The sequence below is a fragment of the Diabrotica virgifera genome, chromosome 8, assembly GCF_917563875.1.
Source record: "Diabrotica virgifera virgifera chromosome 8, PGI_DIABVI_V3a".
In the NCBI taxonomy this organism is placed as follows: Eukaryota; Metazoa; Arthropoda; class Insecta; order Coleoptera; family Chrysomelidae; genus Diabrotica; species Diabrotica virgifera.
In genome coordinates, this window is record NC_065450.1 from 152,751,319 (window position 1) to 152,773,242 (window position 21,924).

Consider the following 21,924-nt stretch of genomic DNA (forward strand, 5'->3'; position numbering starts at 1 on the left):
AATTTAAACTTAACCTGACGAATTTTCTTTGTTATAGATATTTAAAGCTATATTAACTTGTTAATTTATTCGAAGATAAATTTGATAAATAAATAAAATAAATCTTATTTGACGTTGGTGAAACGTAGATGTGCCAGTTTTATTGGTTGAATAAATTCTATTTGCTGAATAAACTACTATTTGTCGTTGGTGTAAGCAAATTGTTTTTTTATTTATAATTTTTTTTATGAATTTGTATGTTAACGCATACCGAAAGAACGAAATAAACAACGTATTACGAAAATGGTAAATGGTATATTATGTAAAATTATCATTTTACTTACATTTTTTCTAAACCTAATGTTGATAAGCCGTATTTTAAAATTTTTAACGTCATAATTGGGAGAACAAAAAATGCAACATGTTATAATAAACAGCACCAGGTAGTAAATTATCTCTATAGACCTTAGCACTATACTTATAGACCTTAACATAGTTGACACGTAATTTTTGTCCACCGCTTTACAAAAGCCACCCACATAGATTATTATCAATTATTCATCCGTGTTGGAGTCAGAGGTCAGGCCAACAACGTTGCACACGCCTTGGTACGACAAATTTTGTCAGGAAATCAAGGACTGTTTAGAACTAAGGAGTGATTTATAATGCTAAGATTATCAATACAAGTACGATTATTTACGGAATTTTGCTCTCTTAAGATGTGACACATTTCCAGGAAGGATCTCTTATAGAAGTTAGTTTCAGAGACTAAGGAATTTAATGCTATCAACATCAATTTGTTGATTAAGAGCCGGTTGTTCGAACGCTAATCAACATTGATCACTATCAAATATTTAATTACTGTCACAACTGTCAATGTCAACTTTGGTTGGGTTGCTGAAAACATAGTTAATTATAATTATGAGATTAGTTAGTCAATTAACATAACAATTATTAACATAATTGATTAACTAATTTCATAATAATCATCAATAATTATGTTTTGCGGCAACCCAACCAAAGTTGACATTGACAGTTGTGACAGTAATTAAGTATTTGATAGTGATCAATGTTGATTAGCGTTCGAACAACCGGCCCTAAGTGAAATGGAATGTGAGCTGAGGGCACAAAAATCCTTATTGCATTTAATAACACTTTTGTAGGAAATCATACGCCTTTTTTGTTTGACCAATACAGGTTGTCCCCGGAAATAGTGCGTTCCTTTAAGGTATGGATATAATACACAATTTAGAACAAAAAAGTCCTATAACATTTTTTTCTAAAGTTAACCGTTTCCAAGAAAAAAAATTACATTGTTTTTCACATAAGTGAATTTTTATTTTCATAAATTTGAATGACATGGCTACATGGCCTAGAAGAACTTGCTGTAACTGTGGAAATTTAACATAATAACCCCTTGTTTATTTACTTTGTGGTGTGATTTTTGGGGTTCCGCAAAATAATGGATATGGGTTTGGTTGATATTTACATTATTTTACCTACCAGATGCAACTGACCTACAAACCTGCTTTTTTAATCTTTAGATTTTTGAGTTGCGCGTTTTTGCTAGACTTCAATTTGCATATCTAAATGTATTTTCGTTTTTCGGTCAAACGGATCAATTTAGAAAAAAAATGTTGTAAGACTTTTTTTGCTCTACATTGTGCTTTCTAGCTATACCTTTAAGGAACGCACTATTTTCGGGGATACCCTGTATATTTCAACCATATATTTTCAATATATTTCAAATATCTATCAGTGTTTTGGTTTTACAATTCTTGATACCAATTTTGGTGGATAACGGTTTAACCAATTTAGTACATTTCTCACCATTATAGTTATGATTGGCAAATGTAGAAAAAATTATAATAAATACTTTGCTTTTTTGCTAAAAATGCTTTGCTTTTTGCTAAAAATGCTATGCTTTTTGCTAAAAATGCTTTGCTTAAAAATTATAATAAATACTATGCTTTTTTTATAATAATAAAAGTTATAATATTACTTTTCTATCAGAAACGAGTCAACAGTAGATAGCAAAGCAAATATTATAACAATAGACACATTTTTAATATTTGATGACCAGAAAGATATGTTTAATTAAATAAGGATAAGTAAATAAAAAGTTACACGAGTTCAAATTATCTTGTTGTTAAAGATTATAGTTTTATGAATATAGTTAGGTACCTATTTAAAATATGGTTTCAAATAAAAAATATGACGATATTTAAAAAAAATTAGAGTTTAAAAAATATAAAATGTAATGATTAAGGGGACGAGTACGTATTTTCGGCTGCAATGCTATTCAAATGGGGATTCATTTTTTTCGAATCCTGAGAAAACTAATAAGTATTTTTGAAAAATTTAGACGCAGAATGAAACATTACGTTATTAGCGGGGACCAAAAGTCCCTGAGAACTTCTATAACGTTTATTTTATTAAGTTACAGGGGTGAAAAATTAAGAGAAAATTTAGTGTGATTTTTAATTTCAAATATCTCATTCAAAATAAACTTTTTATTTATTCGAGGGGACTTTCGGCCCTCGGTAATAATTTAGTCTTCTATTATGCGTTTAAATTTTTCAAAAATCTTTATTGGTTTTTTCAGGATTCGAAAAAAATGAACATATGTAATGTCCGTGGTAATATTTTCCAAATCTATCTTTGTCATACAACGCACTCAGTCGAATAGAATATCGTCAGCATATTGTCAGTCAGACAGTGACAATCAGTAACAATTTTAAATATTTGACATGGCATCGGGAATATTTTGAGTTGTTGATAAGGCCATCGGTACATAATTCGCAAATATTTTACGGCTATCCCTACTTTTTCTGTCTTTACACGACAAATTACGTGTAGTAAAATTCACACTGGTATGAATATGTAAACATTACTAGAATGTCATTCTACTTGACAATGCCATCATTAACTTTAAAGAGATGGCTTTTGAATGTTCTTGGATAACTGTTATTTGTATAATTGCACATTATTAATTCAGTTCAGAAATTTGATAATTTTTTCGCTAACTATGTATTCAGTGATTGTAATAATTTATATGTACAACAAAAACTAATACTCAATCGAGAAAAGAGGAAAAGGGTTAAAGTGATTTTTTAATAATATATTGTTACTATGGAACGCTTACAATTTTGAACATATTTAACAAAAAAATACTTGGATCACAGAATATATCCTGATGCTTAGATCTTTCATAAATGCGTGTGTTTGTGATTTATTGGCAATAAACAATAAATAACTTTTTATTAAGTTCACGTCTTAAATCAATTATTTATCAAATACACTATTAATATTATTTAATCAATAACTCAAAATATTCCCGATGCCATGTCAAATATTTAAAACTGTCACGGTCTTGCCATCATATTCTATTTGACTCAGTGCGTTGTATGACAAAGATAGCGAATGTTAGATTTGGAAAATATCACCATGGACATGGTGTCCATTTTTTTAGAGTCCTGAAAAAACTAATAAATATTTTTAAAAAATTTAAACGCAAAATGAAAGACTAAACTATTATCGAGGGCCGAAAGTCCCTTAGAATAAATAAAAAGTTTCTTTTGAATGAGATATTTAAAATTAAAAATCCCACTACATTTTCTCTTAGTTTTTCACCCCTGTAATTTATTAAAATAAACATTATAGAAGTTTTCAGGGACTTTCGGCCCTCGGTAAGAACGTAATCTTTCATTGTGCGTTTAAATTTTTCAAAAATACTTATTAGTTTTCTCAGGATTCGAAAAAATGAATCCCCATTTGAATAGCATTGCAGCCGAAAATACGTACCCATCCCCTTAAATAATATTGATACCTAGTGTATTTGATAAATAAATGATTTAAGATGTGAACTTAATAAAAAGTTATTTTTTATTGTCTATTATTTATGGAAGATCCAAGCAGAGTATGTGATCCAAGTATTTTGTTGTTAAAGATGTTCAAAATTGTAAGCGTTCCATAGTAACAATATATTATTAAAAAATCACTTTAACACTTTTCCTCTTTTCTCGATTGAGTATTAGTTTTTGTTGTATGTACATATAAATTATTACAATCACTGAATACATAGTTAGTGAAAAAAGTATCACATTTATTAACTGAATTAATAATTTGCAATTATACAAATAACAGTCATCCAAGAACATTCAAAAGCCATCTCTTTAAAGTTAATGATGACATTGTCAAGTAGAATGACATTCTAGTAATGTTTACATATCCATACCAGTGTGAATTTTACTACACGTAATTTGCTGTGTAAAGACAGAAAAAGTAGGGATAGCCGTAAAATATTTGCGAATTTTGTACCGATGTCCTTAAGTAAAAGTACCTAGGTTATGTAAAAAGCTATAATCTGCTCAAGACTAAGCCTTATGATAAAGAATATACCAGGAGGTGAATCGTTAAACAGTACATAGGAAACTCAATGGGAAATTCTACACTGTTGAATTCCTGCTTCCCTAATTATTTTTAAATCTGTATTAAAAACATAAATTTAAATTGTTCATGGCTGGTTTCACCAAGGACAAATAGTAGTTTATTCGATGAATAAAGTTATTCGACCAATAAAACTGACACATCTACTTTTGAGCTACGTCAAATAAGACTTATTTTCTATATATTCCATATATTTCCATATTTTTTTCCTTTTATTCTGCCATATATTCTTCTTATGATTTTGCACTCAGAACGTTTAAGCAGTTTTTGTATGTTAGTACTGGTCTTATTAGTGTCTTATAGATCATCATCATCATCACCATCATCATCATCAGTAGCTCGACAACCCTTTTTGGGTCCTGGCTTGTTCTAGGATTTTCCGCCATTCTGTTCTGTTCCTTGCTTTGTTCTTCCAGTGGGTAATCTCAAGTATTTTCAGATCTTGTTCCACTTGTTCCATGTATCTAAGTTTGGGTCTTCCCTTTGACTTTCTGCCTACTGGTGTTTGCTTCATTATATGTTTTGGTGTTTCGGTCTCTAACATTCGTTCAACGTGGCCCATCCAGCGCAGACGTCCGATCTTTATGGATGTTATGACGTCGGGTTCGTTGTATGCTGCGTATAGTTCAAAATTATATCTTCTGCGCCATACGTCATTTTCTTTCACCCCTTATATATGCGTCTAAGGATTTTTCGTTCAAACGTACCTAATAAGTTCTCATCGCTTTTCTACAGTGTCCATGTCTCTGATCAATATATAAGGACCGGTTTTATCAGGGTTTTGTATATTTTGTATTTGGTTTTTTGCTTCCCTAATTATTTTACATCAAAAGACGTTATAAACTATTTGTATAGGATTGAAATCTATATTGAAAACAGCTGTTAAAATTGTTCTACGAATTAAACATATTCTAAAATTTTGTAAAAATGTAATACATTTTTCAGCCCCAAAATTAGGCCACATACAGTGCAATAATGTGTCATAATGAAGTTATTATTTTTATTTATTTATTGGACGGGAAACCCCTATTACAAAAATAATAGTACATTTTTGATTAAAGGCTATATAACTATTAAGACAAGCTTAAAAGATAGTCTACATATAACAGGTACATATATATATACATATGTATACAAAATTAACAAAAAGTTACTTAAATAATAAATCCATTAGGTAGATAAGTTATCACTAGTAAACTGGTACATAAGTAATAGCAATATAACAATAAAATGTTTCCAAAAGAGTTCTCTTAAATGACTGCAAAGAGTTATTAAACACATCTAATCTATCTTCTCTATTCAAAAACTCTAGGGATCGATCCATGAATGAGTGTCTACCATAATTTGTTGCATGAAGCAAGTTATTTTGCCGTAGCATTCTCTGTGGAACAGCAAATTTGATTTGTGAAAGAATTTCTGGACATGATATAATTCCATTCAATAGTTTGGAAACAAAGCAAATATCAAACATGGTTCTTCTCTTCTCCAATGTATCCAGTTTAAGATACTTTAAAATATGAGAATAGTTGTGGTCAGAAATCATATTCAGATTGAACATATAATTATAATATCGTAGAAATTTATTTTGCACACTCTCCAGTAATGACTTATAGACATTATACTGAGGAGACCAGATAATTGACCCATACTCGAGCTGTGATCTGAGCAACCCAGCATATACTGTCTTCACTGCCTCCAAAGATAACCTTTTACAATTTCTTAGTGTAAAACCTAACATCCTGTTCGCTTTTACTGTTAATCTATCTATATGATCACTAAAATTCAGTTTGGAGTCAAATAGTATACCCAAGTATTTAGCTACCTCATTTATTTTGAGCTTTTGCCCAATTATAAAATAAAATAATGGTATTCTATTTTTTTTCTATGAAATGAAATCTGAAAGCATTTATCAATATTAAGATCTAAGAGATTTTGTTCACACCACTGAGAAAGACTATCCAGATCTTTTTGTAGTAAACTAATGTCAAGTTCATTACGTATAGTTAAAAATAATTTGAGATCATCAGCAAACATCAGAAAGTCACAAAACTTCAAGCCCTTTTTGAGATAATTGACAACCAGGTTAAATAACAAAGGAGAGCAGTGAACCCCCTGAGGAACCCCTGAACATACCTCAATCACTCTAGATATAAATTTACCGATTTTAACTTCTAGTCTTCTATCACTCAAAAAACTAAGCAACCAATCCACCAATCTATCAGAGAAACCCATATTTCTCAGCTTCTCAACCAATAATAAGTGATTGACCTTATCAAATGCCTTGGAGAAGTCAGTATACACAGCCTCAACTTGATACCCCTTCTCCAAGGCATCCAACAACTTACTATGGTATACAAGCAAGTTGGTCATTGTGGAATGACCTCCTCTAAAACCATGCTGTTCATTAATAATGATCTGCTTGCAATGCCAGTTCAAATAACTATACATGAGACTATCAAATACCTTTGGGATAGATGACTGTATGAATACACTACGATAGTTTTTAACATTATTTCTGGAGCCTGTTTTAAATATAGGAGAGATATAACTTTCTTTCCAGATATGGGGAAAAATTCCAGTAGATAGAGACAAATTATACAGTTTACACAATGGCTGAGATAATGAATATTTGCACTGTTTTAAAACAAGATTTGGAATGCCATCAGCCCCAATTAGCTTATTAGGAAGAGTCCCTAACTTTCGAAAACAATAGACGTATGACAGGACAGATCGAAAGATAGATGTATCACAGGACAATCTATGATAATTTGGCTATAAGATTTTTCAGGAGGCATTGCCTTTGCATTTGAGAAGACTGTAGAAAAGTGATTAGCAAATAAGTAAACAATTTGTTGGCCATTGGTAGCAACTGAATTATTTAGAACCATGTTTTTTGGAATATTACTTGATATTCTACCATTAATGAATTTTCAAAAATTTTCGTAATTTTCCCATTTTTGAACTGTGAATAATTTGAGGATTTTGAGTCATTTTGTGAAGATACCCTCAGTTGCGGAGAAAGTATTAATAATAAAGATTTTTTATTCAGTCAATGGTGTGAGCATTGTCAGTTAAATAGTAACGTGTGGCCCAATTTGTACATACATACCTACTGTTGCAAATTCATTATACAGGGTGTCTGCGTGACTTGGAACCATATGGGAAACTTTTTTAATATCAATTTTACGAAAAAAAGTCATTCTTTATAAAGTGCTCTGCATAGTCTAAAACCTAAGATGCAATCATCAGATATCAAATTTTGTCAACAGTATACGAGGTATGTCAAAAAATATGAATTTCGCTCAAGAGCAAACTATCTTTATATTTCAAAATATCAAAAAATTTTATTATGAAAAGTTATTTGTAATTAAAAACCATATTCAAATATGCAATAACAGCCTTCTACTTGAAAAAAAGAATTCTGAAATTTTCCTAAATTACCGATTCCGAACATCATTTTTATTTATTAGACATGTAATAACTCTTTTATTCATAATTTTAGAAAAAAAAAGTTATTCTTCATAAAAATCTGTGCATAGTCTAAACCTCAAGATGCAACCATCAGTTATCCAAGTTTGTTAATTTTATATGAGGTGTGTCAAATAATATGAATTTAGAAAGAATTAAGAAAGAATTTTTTTTTAATTCATATTATTTGACACTCCTCGTATAAAATTAACAAACTTGGATAACTGATGGTTGCATCTTGAGGTTTAGACCATGCACAGATTTTTATGAAGAATAACTTTTTTTCCTAAAATTATTAATAAAAGAGTTATTACATGTCTAATAAATAAAAATGATGTTCGGAATCGGTAATTTAGGAAAATTTCAGATTTTTTTTCAAGTAGAAGGCTGTTATTGCATATTTGAATATGGTTTTTAATTACAAATAACTTTTTATAATAAAATTTTTTGATATTTTGAAATATAAAGGTAGTTTGCTCTTGAGCGAAATTCATATTTTTTGACATACCTCGTATACTGTTGACAAAATTTAATATCTGATGATTGCATCTTAGGTTTTAGACTATGCAGAGCACTTTATAAAGAATGACATTTTTTCGTAAAATTGACATTAAAAAAGTTTCCCATATTTAGTTAAGTTACGCAGGCACCCTGTATATTTCAATATTTTGAAATGCGTTTAAATCGTAGAAAAATTTTAACTTTTGAATTTAATACAGATTTCAATTCTCTACAAATATTCTCTTGACTTTTGATGTAAAATAATTAGGGAATCAGGAATTCAACAGTTTAGAATTGTACATTGGGTTTCCTATGGCCTGTTTTACGATTCACCACCCGGTATACAATATCTAATGATTTCTAATAAGAATGAAACTATTAAGATTGTTTATGGAGTTCTCTGAACAAATTGAAATATAATGAGTAATTCCTCCTATTTTCATTTCATGGAAAAAATTAGTTTTACTCCTATCTGAGTACCGAGACCATGTTTTCGTTGGAATTTTGCCACATTGGATAGACGGGTAGTGAGATGCAAATTATAGATCTCTCCTTAGTCTTCTATAATCTAACATTCGTTTGGATTGCAAGTAATTCAAACCACGAAGGCGTAAGTAACCAGGAACTAGGTCTCATTAAAAGTTTTATATTTCTTTGGAAATATAAAACTTTGAATTATGTTAGGGTCACCTAGGGTTAGTGTGACATAAAAATATGCAAATTTGATTTTAGAATAAAAAAAATATATTTGTTTTTAATTGAACGGTTTCAGATTTTTAACGAAGACTTTCTGGTTAATTGTCACAATCATTGCACAGTGAATAGGCATGTTGCATTTTAAAAATTCCTTCTACATTATGTTTTATTTAAGAGGATAAGGTATCACACTATCCCTTCATTATGGGGTTACTGTGACTAGGATTAGGGATAGTGTGACAACTAGCTTTTTTGCTGTTTAAAAGCACTTACGATTGAGTGTGCCTTGGTGTGACAAAGAAAGACATTACAAAAATATTGTAATAATTTTTGGCATTTAAAAATTCGAAAATTTTAGAAAAAAAATGTGAAATTTCTTATTTAAAACATCAATTTTTATCTACTCTATGTCATATTATGTATAAGTTTTTAGTTTGTGAAAACTGTCATTATAGATAGCAGTGCGTGAAGGGTTTAAAGTGTGCGTGAAGTAACAATGTATTTTAAATGGGATTTACTTTTTCACACACTTTCAATGGGTTTTTTTGGCACACTTTCATATAATCAAATATCCTTAACTTTCGTGTTGTCATGATGATGACAATATGAGCAATGACTTAGAACAAAATTTTTGACAGTTTTGTGGTTTGAAAGTAGTTAGGATCTTTAAATGTCAAAGTTCTAAAAATTATAGAATAGAAATGAATTCCAGTGACGAAAAGTTACAGTTTTTTTAGTTGTTTATAGTAGATAAAATATTGTATGAAACTGTGCGTGAAGTACTTTTTGCAAACTTACGCGACATATAGCACTCACTCCGTTGTCGCTTGTGCTCTAAAAATCCCGTGCGTTTGCAAAAAGCATACTTCACGAACTGTTTCATAAATAACTATTTCTATTAAACGTATGTATTTTATTGAGTATCTTTTCTTATTTTACAAATTCAGTAACATCTATCATTCAAAAACATTAACTTTTCCATTAAAAGTATGCCGAATTCTTTCACTATTAAAGGATAATATCGGATCCATCAATATTCCTATAATCTGAGACATTCTAATAAATGAACTGTCTTTTTCATTAGCAACAACACTCTTTTTTATCCTTATCAACACTTCTTAATCCTACCACTTCTATTTCATCTTTAGTGTCATCAAAGTTTTCAATTACACACACATACCTAAAAGCAGTTCTACCACGCTTCCCATCCATGAAAGTTGCAACTATAAAAGAGCCTTGTTTAATATCTTCCTAGTTTACAGGTTTTAGTGTCGCAGTTTTCTCTAAGAATTCCTTTTCTGCTTCGTCACTTTCCCCTAAAGACATATATCTTCTATCTCCTCATTCCTATCTGATTCATCTTTCTTTGACTTTTTCTTGATTGTTTTTGGACAGGTTCTCTGTTTTCTTTTAATGGACTCAGCCTTTTTGTGTTTAAAGAACTGATGTATTCTTCTTTTGTTATTATTTCTGCAGTATCAATTCTTCATTTAACTTTCTTTTTTACTCTAGTTGGAACTATCTTTTCCAGAAGCATATGCTCAAACACTTTCTCTGGTGTTTCTTGCCCAACAGAAAGTTCAGTGATTTGACACCCTTGTAATGGACTGGAGGATTGGCCAGTGATTTGATGCTCTTTTAATAGAGTGATAGATGATGAACCAGCGATCCCTTGCTATTCTGATGAACGGTTGCAAGTTACTGTCAACCATAACCTGATCAAACTAAGCGGTAGTAAGTGGTGATAGTGTCACATGTCACACTATACCCATGTTTCACCGTCACAGAAACCCCACAGTGTGAAAATCTGTGGGGTTACTGGGACATGCCTAAAAAAAGAATAGATAAAGACAATTAGGCCTTTAAAATAAGTTTAAATGTTTAAAATAAGTGATGCAACACCATGCAGAGAAAAAAATCATAATTAAATACAAATAATTTTGAAGAAATTCAAAATTTGGACTAATATATCAGAATTTCAAATTCGAGTTACAATACATACATAAATAAATACTATGATTTTAACCTAAAAAACAGAAGGGACTGAAACAATTTTTTTTAAATAATCTGTTGAAATGCAATAGAAGTGTAATATAACATCATATGTAAAATAAAAGCAAAATATAAATTAGTATTTAATGTTGTCACACTAACCCTAAGTGACCCTATGCTATTAGTTTAGTGGGATTGGTAATAATTATGTTTGGATGGAAATCACAGACCAAAAGCAATTTTGCATTGTGTTTAAGCAATTAAGGAATATTTTTATGGTAGTAGAAATAACATGGAAAATTTGATTTATGTCATTATTTTTGGTTTTCAAAAACCTAGCACTTACCAGTTCTGTAGCTGTTTCATCAATTTTATTTATAGAAAGAATAGCATGTCCATGTAATGTTTTTGATTCAAAATTAACATCCAAATTCAAAAATAATTCAGTAACAATGACTTGATCTAGAAAAGTAAAAGAATAAAATTAGGTATAAAGGTTAATTAAATGATTAGTCACCTGGTCTAGAAAATGAACTAGGATCACAAGGACTTAGGCCTGCTTTTACCATGTTGTTTTATATTTAAAACTACAAAGTTTATAATTTAAGGAGCACTGCCCTAATCTGAGTATTTTTGAATTAAGGGACTTAGAACTGTCACTACAGTGTCGCACTGACACCTGACACGGCACGTTACACGTGATTTATGCTTAGACAAGGAAAAAAGAGAGGACGGGTAACACTCAATTAAAACACACGTTCACAAACCATACATACTTATAGACGTTTCACGACCATGTTAATCTTTCGGATCGAATTAACGCCATCTCTTGATTGGAATGGGAACTATATTGACAAATTTTAGTTACGTGAGAATTTCAAATTATAAATTTTGCGGAATTTTTGATGAAATTTCGCAGGAAATTAAAACAACAGAAATACAATTCAATGTTTTATTCCATATTTTACTAAAAACTTCAAATATTCCAATTTGTTTTCAAAATGCTAAACACTACTGCTATGTGTCACGTGAAAGAACTAATGTGTATCGAGTTGAATGAAAATTTTTGAAAAAATCTTGTAGATAGGATGATTGTTTAGATAAATATTACCTTATAATCTTTTACAAACTTCCAAAAATATATAGGTCCGAAATGTTGATGACACACTTGTCTATTGGAATAAACTGTTTCGGGATCTATTATATTGTTTTTTTTAATGTGGAGAAACACAACACGGGATGATCAATGTAAACTAAAAATTCTGCTCATAAAAATGGAGAGAAGGTTAATGCACTTATTAAAATTGTGATTAAATCTAATTAAAAACGTAACACCACTATAATAAAATAATTAAGCCACAAACTGTAAAATAAAAAGTAAATAAGAAATTAATTTAATTGTCAACTGTCAGTTGTAATTATGACAAGAGAATTGACTGACAGCGGCATCTCTTGATTGGAATGGTAACTAATTTGCTGTCTTGACCTTGACAATTTACGTGAAACGTCTATGAGTATGTATGGTTTGTGCACACGTTCCAAAAGTGAAGCCAGTTTTTGGTTTGTTTGTCACCAGAAACATGGCGGTCACGTCAAAAATAACAATGGGTTGCCAGTGGTGGGTGTTCGTTGAAGGTTAAAATTTCATAAAAAATAAAGTAAATCATCATCTAAAATTCGTAATAAAAACATATGTATGTATTGAAACATATGTACGTAATATGAGCAACTTAATAAAACATTTACCGTACACAAATTCTTCATTTTAAATACATTTCATGTTTTTATTCTAAATACTCAATGCATAACAATACCCCAAAGATACGTCGATGATCAAAATCTCTGGTGTCAGTTTGGCTTCACTTTTGGTCAAGGATTACTCGTCCTCTCTCTTTCCTTGTCTAAGGATTTATGTCAACAAAAATCTTCTTTTTGAGTGGCCTCCTACGTTTTAGTAATCGTGTTCCAAATAAAATGTTTATAATAGAGATGAGATGGTTATAAATCACTAATAGTTATGGATCACTCGTTATTATATAGTTCTTCCACTCTATCTTTGCACATCGTCATCATGCGTTCATGCGTATGGAAATAAAGGAAAATATGTGAGCCAAACGTACGTCCATTATAAGAATACGAAAATAGCTAAATAATCATGTTTATCTCAGGTGTTTATAACCACCTTTTTGGCTAACTAAATGGGAAAAAGCCACAATTTAACTAAAAAAAAATGATTTTATTAACGTTTCGACGTCCACATTGGACGTCGTTGTCAAAATAAAAAATATTAATACTAAATTAAAGAGAAATGTTATTGCTTAGTAAAAAATTCTTCTAATAATTTAATTTAATCTATAATAGGTACCTATATTAAACTTATTCAATTTTGTGGAATTTAGTTCCTCAAAATATTTTTAATTGGTACAATAAATAATGTTCTCGTTTATTTGTTATCAATACACTATATTATGGAGTAATACAAATAATTGGCGTAAAATTTATATTATTTATGTTTGTTTACTCGTAAGAGGCAACAGTAGCGCGCGGAAAACGCGGTCCAAGATTACGGCTGTAATTTTGAATATTTTGTCGAGATATTTGGCACACATATTCGTAATATAATAAAGAATGGCAGTACAGAGAAATTTGAGAAATATGTGAGTATGTGGAAATTACTCTATAACTAAATAAAATATTGCAAAAAGGAGCCTGTACCTCCATTCAGAAGAACAAAAAATACAATTTCTTCAAATAAACTTTTTTATCCCATTCCTAGATTTTGTGTCACATTGGATCTACTAAAAATGGATTTTCTATAACAAGAAATTTGAACGTGACTGACTCGGCAACATTTAGCGCGCCTATGAGTATAAAAATTATTGTCTTTGAGAGCATAATATCACTGTCAGCCTGTCAGCGTCGAATTACCGACGCACTGTTGTCTCACTGTTGAAAGTTCGCAGAACTTTCGAAAAACAAAGATATTGATGGCGCGCTACTGTTTACTCTTAATATTGGTTATGAGCATATACAGGGTGTCCCGAATAGATTGGTCATAAATTATGCCACAGATTCTGGGGTCAAAGATAGGTTGATTGAACCTCACTTACCTATATACAATAGTGCACACAAAAAAAGTTACAGCCCTTTGAAGTTACAAAATGAAAATCGATTTTTTTCCATATATTGAAAACTCTTAGAGATTTTTTATGGAAAATGGACATGTGGCATTCTTATGGTAACAACATCTTAAATAAAAATTAAAGTGAAATTTGTGCACCCCATAAAAATTTTATGGGGATTTTGCTCCCTTAAACCCCCCAAACTTTTGTGTACGTTCCAATTAAATTATTATTGTGACACCATTAGCGAAACACAATATTTTTAAAACTTTTTTGCCTCTTAGTACTTTTTCGATAAGCCACTGTTTATCGAGATATTTTGAATATTTGTCGAATCCACCACATATTTGTATATGGTTAAGTACGATTATAGAGACCTGTTAATAATCTGAAAATTTATTTATAATTTACATTTTTAGGTATATTTTGAAAAAGAAGCCACATCTCGATAAAAAGTGACTTATCAAAAAAAGACAAGGAGGCAAAAAGGTTTTAAAAACACTGTGTTTAACTAATGGTATCAAAATAATAGTTCAATTGGAACGTACACAAACATTTGGGGGGTTTAAAGGAAAAAAACTCCCATAAATTTTTTATGTAAATATATTAAAAAATAAGCTGCATCTCGATAAAAAGTGACTTATCGAAAAAGTACTAAGAGGCAAAAAAGTTTTAAAAACGTTGTGATTAACTAATGGTGTCACAATAATAATTTAATTGGAACGTACACAAACGTTTGGGGTGTTTAAGGGAGCAAAACCCCCATCAAATTTTTATGGGGTGCACAAATTTCACTTTAATTTTTATTTAAGATGCTGTTGCCATAAGAATGCCACATGTCCATTTTCCATAAAAAATCTCTAAGAGTTTTCGATATATGGAAAAAAATCGATTTTCATTTTGTAACTTCAAAGGGCTGTAACTTTTTTTGTGTGCACTATTGTATATAGGTAAGTGAGGTTCAATCAACCTATTTTTGACCCCAGAATCTGTGGTATAATTTATGACCAATCTTTTCGGGACACCCTGTATATTGGTTGTATAGTAATTTACAGCTATTTCTTGGGCCGATCCTTTCTGTCCCGATTAAACCCCGGTTAGATGAATTTTGTCATGCAAAATCCCTTTGCATTCCCCGAACCAAGGGTCTTTTATCTAATCTTATAAATTAATTATATCCAATTTATCCTACTTATAATTATGCCCTATTTATCTTACGACGGGACGTAGACGGCACGTGCCGTAGAACAATAGACGGCGCACGTCCCCGGTGTCACCCTTTCCGTTCCCACATAACAATTTCTTGTTCTTAGTAGATTCATAGAACATACTTTTCAGAAAAAGTATACCTATACTGAGAATATGCGTAATTACCATTGGGAATGTGCAGAGCACATACTGAGTATATACTACATTACAGTACTTAAACGTTTTATGTATATACTTAGAATGTACTACCGAACTTCTTTTCAGTATATACTAATAATATGCTTTTTAGGATATTCCAAGGACGTGCTATAAACCTTCTATTTATATACTTAGAACGTACTGCCGTACATCTTTTTAGTATCTGGGAAGAATATACTTTTAAGAATATCCCAAGGAAGTGCTATATTGCTCAGAAGTATGTTTTCAGCATCACCTAATCTCATCTTAGGTTCTACTGGTTCTACCAAGTAGGTACCTAGTTGATATTCTAATTACATATTGAGAATGTAGTTAGTACATTCTACGTTACTTAAAAAGTAAGTATATCTAAATTTTAGTTATTCATTATAAATATTATATAATATTTATCTAAACTAACCTATAAGTAACTAAAATTTATATACTTCAGTACCTACTATTTAAGTAATATTGAGTTACCAAAATGAATCATATTTTGAAGCACCGCAAACAAAATAAAGAGATTATATATGTTCCTAGTCCTACTCCTTTTAGTACTTTATCGTTCGCCTTCATCCTTAACACTGCATAATTAGACACAAATGTCTGTTTTCGTTTTCATATTTTACCGTTGCGTACTTAATCCCTATCCAGGTAGAAAATGGTCAGAATGAGACTGGCCGTTTACAGTTGAATGGAATGGCCCATATCACGCGTAGATATAATTCCGATCCGATCTTTTATAATAGGGCTTTTCATTCACAGTCATTTGTTTCGAGCTTCTGTCATGTGTCACATAATATTAATATATCTACGCCGTACGTTATTGATATATACCCATGATACAAACCAAAGACGTATGACGTAGATATATTAATATTATGTGACACATGACAGAAGCTCGAAACAAATGACAATCGATGAAAAGCCCTATTACTTGCCTTTACGATCTGGGCCCTGATTCTAATTCATTTCGACAGTCGCAATTTCATTTCGACACCGCCATGACAGCCGCAGAATATAGCGATTCTTATTCATTTCGATATTAGTTACAACTGGGGATATTAATCTTATCATGTTGAGACTGCTCAGAATTTGGGTTGGCGCTCCCGTTTATTGGAACTTGTTGATAGTCTGGGAAAATTATCGAAAAAATGCCATTTTTGGGAAAAATTATTTACCAGCTATTTTATTGCTAAAATCGAATCTTAAGATTGCATATACAGTGCGTCCATAAAGTAACGCATAAATTCATTATTTCGTAAACCAGAGACATTAATGAAAAATCCTGAAACGGGTCGATTTTTATTTTTAGATTGAGATTTTTTGGCATATATATCATACTAGTGACGTCATCCATCTGGGCGCGATGACGTAATCGATGATTTTTTTAAATGAGAATGGTCATGTGATAGCTCATTTGAAAGGGTATTCAATTCTCTATTCACTAATATAAACATTTACCTAATTATTTATACAAGGTGTTCAAAAAACATTTTTTTAATTAAAATAATTGAAACAAAAAGAAGAATGTACGTAATTTATTTAATTCAAAATACGTTTTACTGTTGTCCGAAAACAGGAAAAAAATGTTTATTTGAGAAATAAATATTGTTTTTTGCTTAAATTCAATGTTAAAGCTGCCACCCACCTGTCGCTTGGCAGTTTGAACATTTCGTTTAAGCGAAAATCAATGTTTATTTGTCAAATAAAATTTTTTTCTGTTTACTGACAGTAGTAAAATGTATTTTGAATTAAATAATTACATTATATTCTTCTTTTTGTCTCACTTATTTTAATTAAAAAATGTTTTTTGAACACACTGTATAAATAATTATGTTAATGTTTATATTCTTGGATAGAGAATTGAATACCCTTTTAAATGAGCTATCATATGACCCCTATTCTCATTTAAAAAAATCATCGATTACGTCATCACGCCCAGATGGATGACTTCACTAGTATGATATATATGCCAAAAAACCGTAATTTAAAAATAAAAATCGACGTGTTTCGGGAATTTTCCTTAAAGTAACCAGTTTACGAAATAACGAATTTATGCGTTACTTTATTAGTAATATGGGGTATGACAAGTCCGCAGAAAGTGTGTTATTTTATTTATAAACAAATTAGCACTTCTAAATCTTCTTTATTTTTCAATTAGTGGTCTGTAACTCCTAAAATTTTTCCTTTGAGCCAAAAAAAACTCAAATAAAAATTCACCGTAATTTAGTTCTGCACAAAGTTATTTTTTTTTCCGATTTCCTTCAACAAAAATTTTACTCAGAAAATCCGAGTTTTCCCAAAAAATCTGCAATTTTCAAATAAAATTTTAGGGAAGTACCTAATTATTTATCAATAATTAAATAATTAATGACATGAAAGATTTATTATAGTAGATTATACAGAGGGGCTAAATTATGGAATAAATTCATTTCTTTAAAGCGGACGATTTTGGAGCAAAATCCCGAAAGAGGTCGATTTTTATTTTTAAATTACAATTTTTTGGCATATATTTCTTACTAGTGACGTCATCCATCTGAGCGTGATGACGTAATCGATAATTTTGTTAATGGGAATAGGGGTCATGTGGTAGGTCATTTGAAAGGGCGTTCAATTCTCTATTCAGTAATATAAACATTATTATCATTAGGTATTTATACAGGGTTGCCAAAAAAATTTTTGAATTTTAATTTATTTAACTCAAAATACATTGTACTGCTGTCAGAAAATAGAAGAAAAGGTTTATTTCACAAATAAGCATTTCTTTTCGCTTAAATTAAATCACAAACAGCCTCCCTCCTACCTATTGGCAGTTTGAACATTTAATTTAAGCTAAAAGCAATGTTTATATTTGCAAAATAAACATTTTTTTCTATTTTCTGACAGCAATAGAATGTATTTTGAGTTAAATAAATTACATGCATTCTTCTTCTTGCGTCAATTAATTTAATTCAAAAATTTTTTTGGCCTCCCTGTATAACTAATGATATTAATGTTTATAATACTGAATAGAGAATTGAACGCCTTTGTAAATGAGCTACAACACGAACCCCTATTCCTATTTAAAAAAATAATCGATTACGTCATCACGCTCGGAGGGATGACGTCACTAGTTTGAAATATATGCCAAGAAATTTAATTTAAAAATAAAAATCGACCTGTTTCGGGATTTTTCTCTAAAATCGTAAAAAATTTTAGAGAAAATGAATTTATTCCATAATTTAGCCCCCCTCTGTATATCAGGAGACCGGCGACAATCTAACCAATAGTTTAGCAATAATTAAAATGTTAATTAAAAAATTTCGGTCGAAATAATAACCAGAAAGATTATGATACACCAGAATAACTATGATTTTCGTATAAAAAAGCACTATACCTATTCAACGTTCCTTACAGGATTGAAATTGGACCATTTGAGCGGTCTCAGGAATGTTATAAAGAAACAGTTTTTTGGCTTATAAACAAATAGAACCCCTCAGAAAATATTAGATTTAATTAAATTAAGTTAACGCTGTTGAAAAGGGCACGGCTTCTGTGTCCTTTTCGAAGAAAAACAAATTGAATTGCGAGGAGTGATTCCAGGTATAACCGGTCAAATCTGACCGGCATTTGTGACAGAGTTATAAACAACAGGATTTTAATCTTTGAACCATTAGATACCTTTTAATTCCGGTCCTCTTTGTACATACAAATTTTCATATCTTCAAGACACTTATAACAAAAAAGATTTATGTCACTGTCACCAAATTATTTAATTATTGATAAATAATTACTTCCCTCAAATTTTAGTTGAAAATTAAAGATTTTGTTTGGAAAACCCGAATTTTCCGAGGAAAATTTCCGTCGAAGGAAATTGGAATAAATTATCAATGTGCAGAATTACTGTCAATTTTTATGTGAGTGTTTTGGTTTAAAGTTAAAATTTTCGGAGTTATAGAGCAATAATAAAAAAAGATTTCGGAGCGCTAATTTGTTTATAAACAAAATAGCACACTTTCTGTGGACCTTGCACAGCTATATTACTAATATAGGAAGTCTTAAGATTTGATTTCAGCATGTCCAGCAATAAAATAGCTGGTAATTAATTTTTCTTGTTTTTTACTAATTTTCCCAGATTATTACCTTACATCTTTCATTGAGTTGATGATTCATGTTGTGGACATTCTCAATTATTATATTTCTAATTTAATACTATTCTATCTAATTCCTCAAAACAAGCAAATTTCAATTAAACCCAGCTATATTATAATACCTTTTGCTTTAGTTTTCCTTGCAAGAAATAAACAAAACACATCTAAACTAAACCTAACCTCGCTTTTGGCCAATCGTTCATCTCCGTGTCAAATAATTTCGACAGTCGAAATTATAATATCAACACCCTTTTTAAAGTCGCTATTAATTTCGATAGTCGCTATTTCATGACGTCACTTCGTTAGTTCAACTAAAATCCACAAGGCTCGCACAATCGCATTTCAACCGTCGCCATATTGAAAGCGACTTGTTTAGTGTCGAAATTTGATTTAGAATCAGGGCCCTGGTGATAAAAATTGTGGACGGTGTATTCTTTCAGTTGTTTAGAACTTAATGTACCTAATCCAACGATGTAAAAATACTCATGGTAAACTCAAAATGATAAATTCATTTCAATTATGAAAACGAACATTTTTGTTTCGTTAATACAATTAATGTTTAAACTTTTTTACGATACAATTAAAACAATTTTAAGAAATATCCGTCCAATACTAACTACATACATAAATTTTATTAATTATTCTATAAATAACGAAGTTAATTATCCATAAAGCTCACTCACATTATTAGATATATAATATTTTTAAGATATTTTAAAAGTATGTATGTACTTACAAGTATGTGTTAAGAATATACTCAAATATACTTTTAAAGAATATTCGATAATAGTACATTATATACCGCGGGACTGAAGTAGTACATTTAATCCTGAAGGTAAAGTTTATGGCCCGACCGCAGGGAGGGCCATAATTTACCTGAAGGATTAAATGTACTTCAGTCGCAAGGTATATACGATACTTTTCGTACTTCCGGTATGATTTTATTAATTATTTCAATAATTTCAATCAGTTTTTTCTCTCTTCAACTCATTTAATAAACTGTCTTTAAAATAAGTTACCATAGTAACATTGCGTTGTGACAGTTATAATTTAGAAACATTGTCATTACTAGTGTCATTGTAAAGAAACATTGTTATTGATAATTATTGGTATCATGAGTGAAGAAGGTGTATCTGATATTGATAAAAGAGCAGCCGAAGTAGGTGAAGAATTGTTACCACCGAAATCTAGAAAACTATACGAGCAGCAGTACGATGCTTTTAAAAAGTGGTGCCGCTTAAAAAATGTGAGACAACCTACTGAAAATGCGCTGTTAGTCTACTTCGATGATAAATCAAAAGCGGTTTGTGCCTCAACTCTCTGGGCACATTACTCAATGCTGAAATCGGTTATTAACATTAGAGAAGATATTGATATAAGTAAATTTCCAAAATTATTAGCTTTTTTGAAGAGAAGAAATGAGGGATTTAAGCCAAAGAAGTCAAGAATTCTCACGTCTGAGCAGGTAGATCAGTTCTTACGGGAGGCTCCGGATGATAAATATTTAATGCTTAAGGTAAATTTGGAAATTTGTTTATATTCAGAAATTTTAAGAAATCAATTTTTTTGTAGGTTGCACTTATTTTGGGCGTTGCGGGAGCTTGTCGTGGAAAAGAGTTGGTTGATTTAGAAATCGACGATGTGAGAGATTTGGGCGATTCCTTCCTAATTGCGATTAGAAACACCAAAAATAAAATTGACCGAAATTTTGTGATCAAAAATTTTACCTGCTGCATTAACCCAGGAAAGACTGGTCAATATGACGAACTGTCACAATATTAATTTGAATATTAACGTTAATTACCATTCTAATTAATTATATTTTTCAATAAAATATCCCTTAAATTCGTTTGTTTGTGATTTAATCGTTCCGGGAGTTTCGTCAATATTTAATCCCGGAGGGATTAAATGTGACACTTTAGTACCTGTCACAAGGGAGTGAAGTTGTCACTTTAGGCCCGGAAGTACGAAAAAGTATATTCTGAGAATAAACTTTTACGAATATTCTGAGATGTACTACGTACACGAATGTGCTCAGTATATTCGGTACGAGAATATTCTTTGAAGTATATGCAAAGAACATGAAATTTAGAATGTTTTTAAGGTACATGCTATGCATGTACTACGCATTTACTAAAAAGAATATACTCCGACGAATGTTGGTGTAGTATATGCTTTGAACATGATGCGAACATCAT

General features: G+C 30.6%; 1 protein-coding gene across 1 annotated transcript in view; it reads right to left on the bottom strand.

Moving 5' to 3' along the window:
- LOC126889691 (leukotriene A-4 hydrolase) overlaps window positions 1–11,832 on the bottom strand; it is a 62,913-nt gene extending 51,081 nt beyond the window's left edge. Inside the window, exons 1-2 of the mRNA XM_050658211.1 lie at window positions 11,603–11,832; window positions 11,432–11,547 (exon numbers count right to left, since the gene is read on the bottom strand). Coding sequence (XP_050514168.1) covers window positions 11,432–11,547; window positions 11,603–11,654 — 168 coding nt within the window. The 5' untranslated portion in view covers window positions 11,655–11,832. The remainder of the gene's footprint in view (window positions 1–11,431; window positions 11,548–11,602) is intronic.
- Window positions 11,833–21,924: the final 10,092 nt, after the last annotated feature.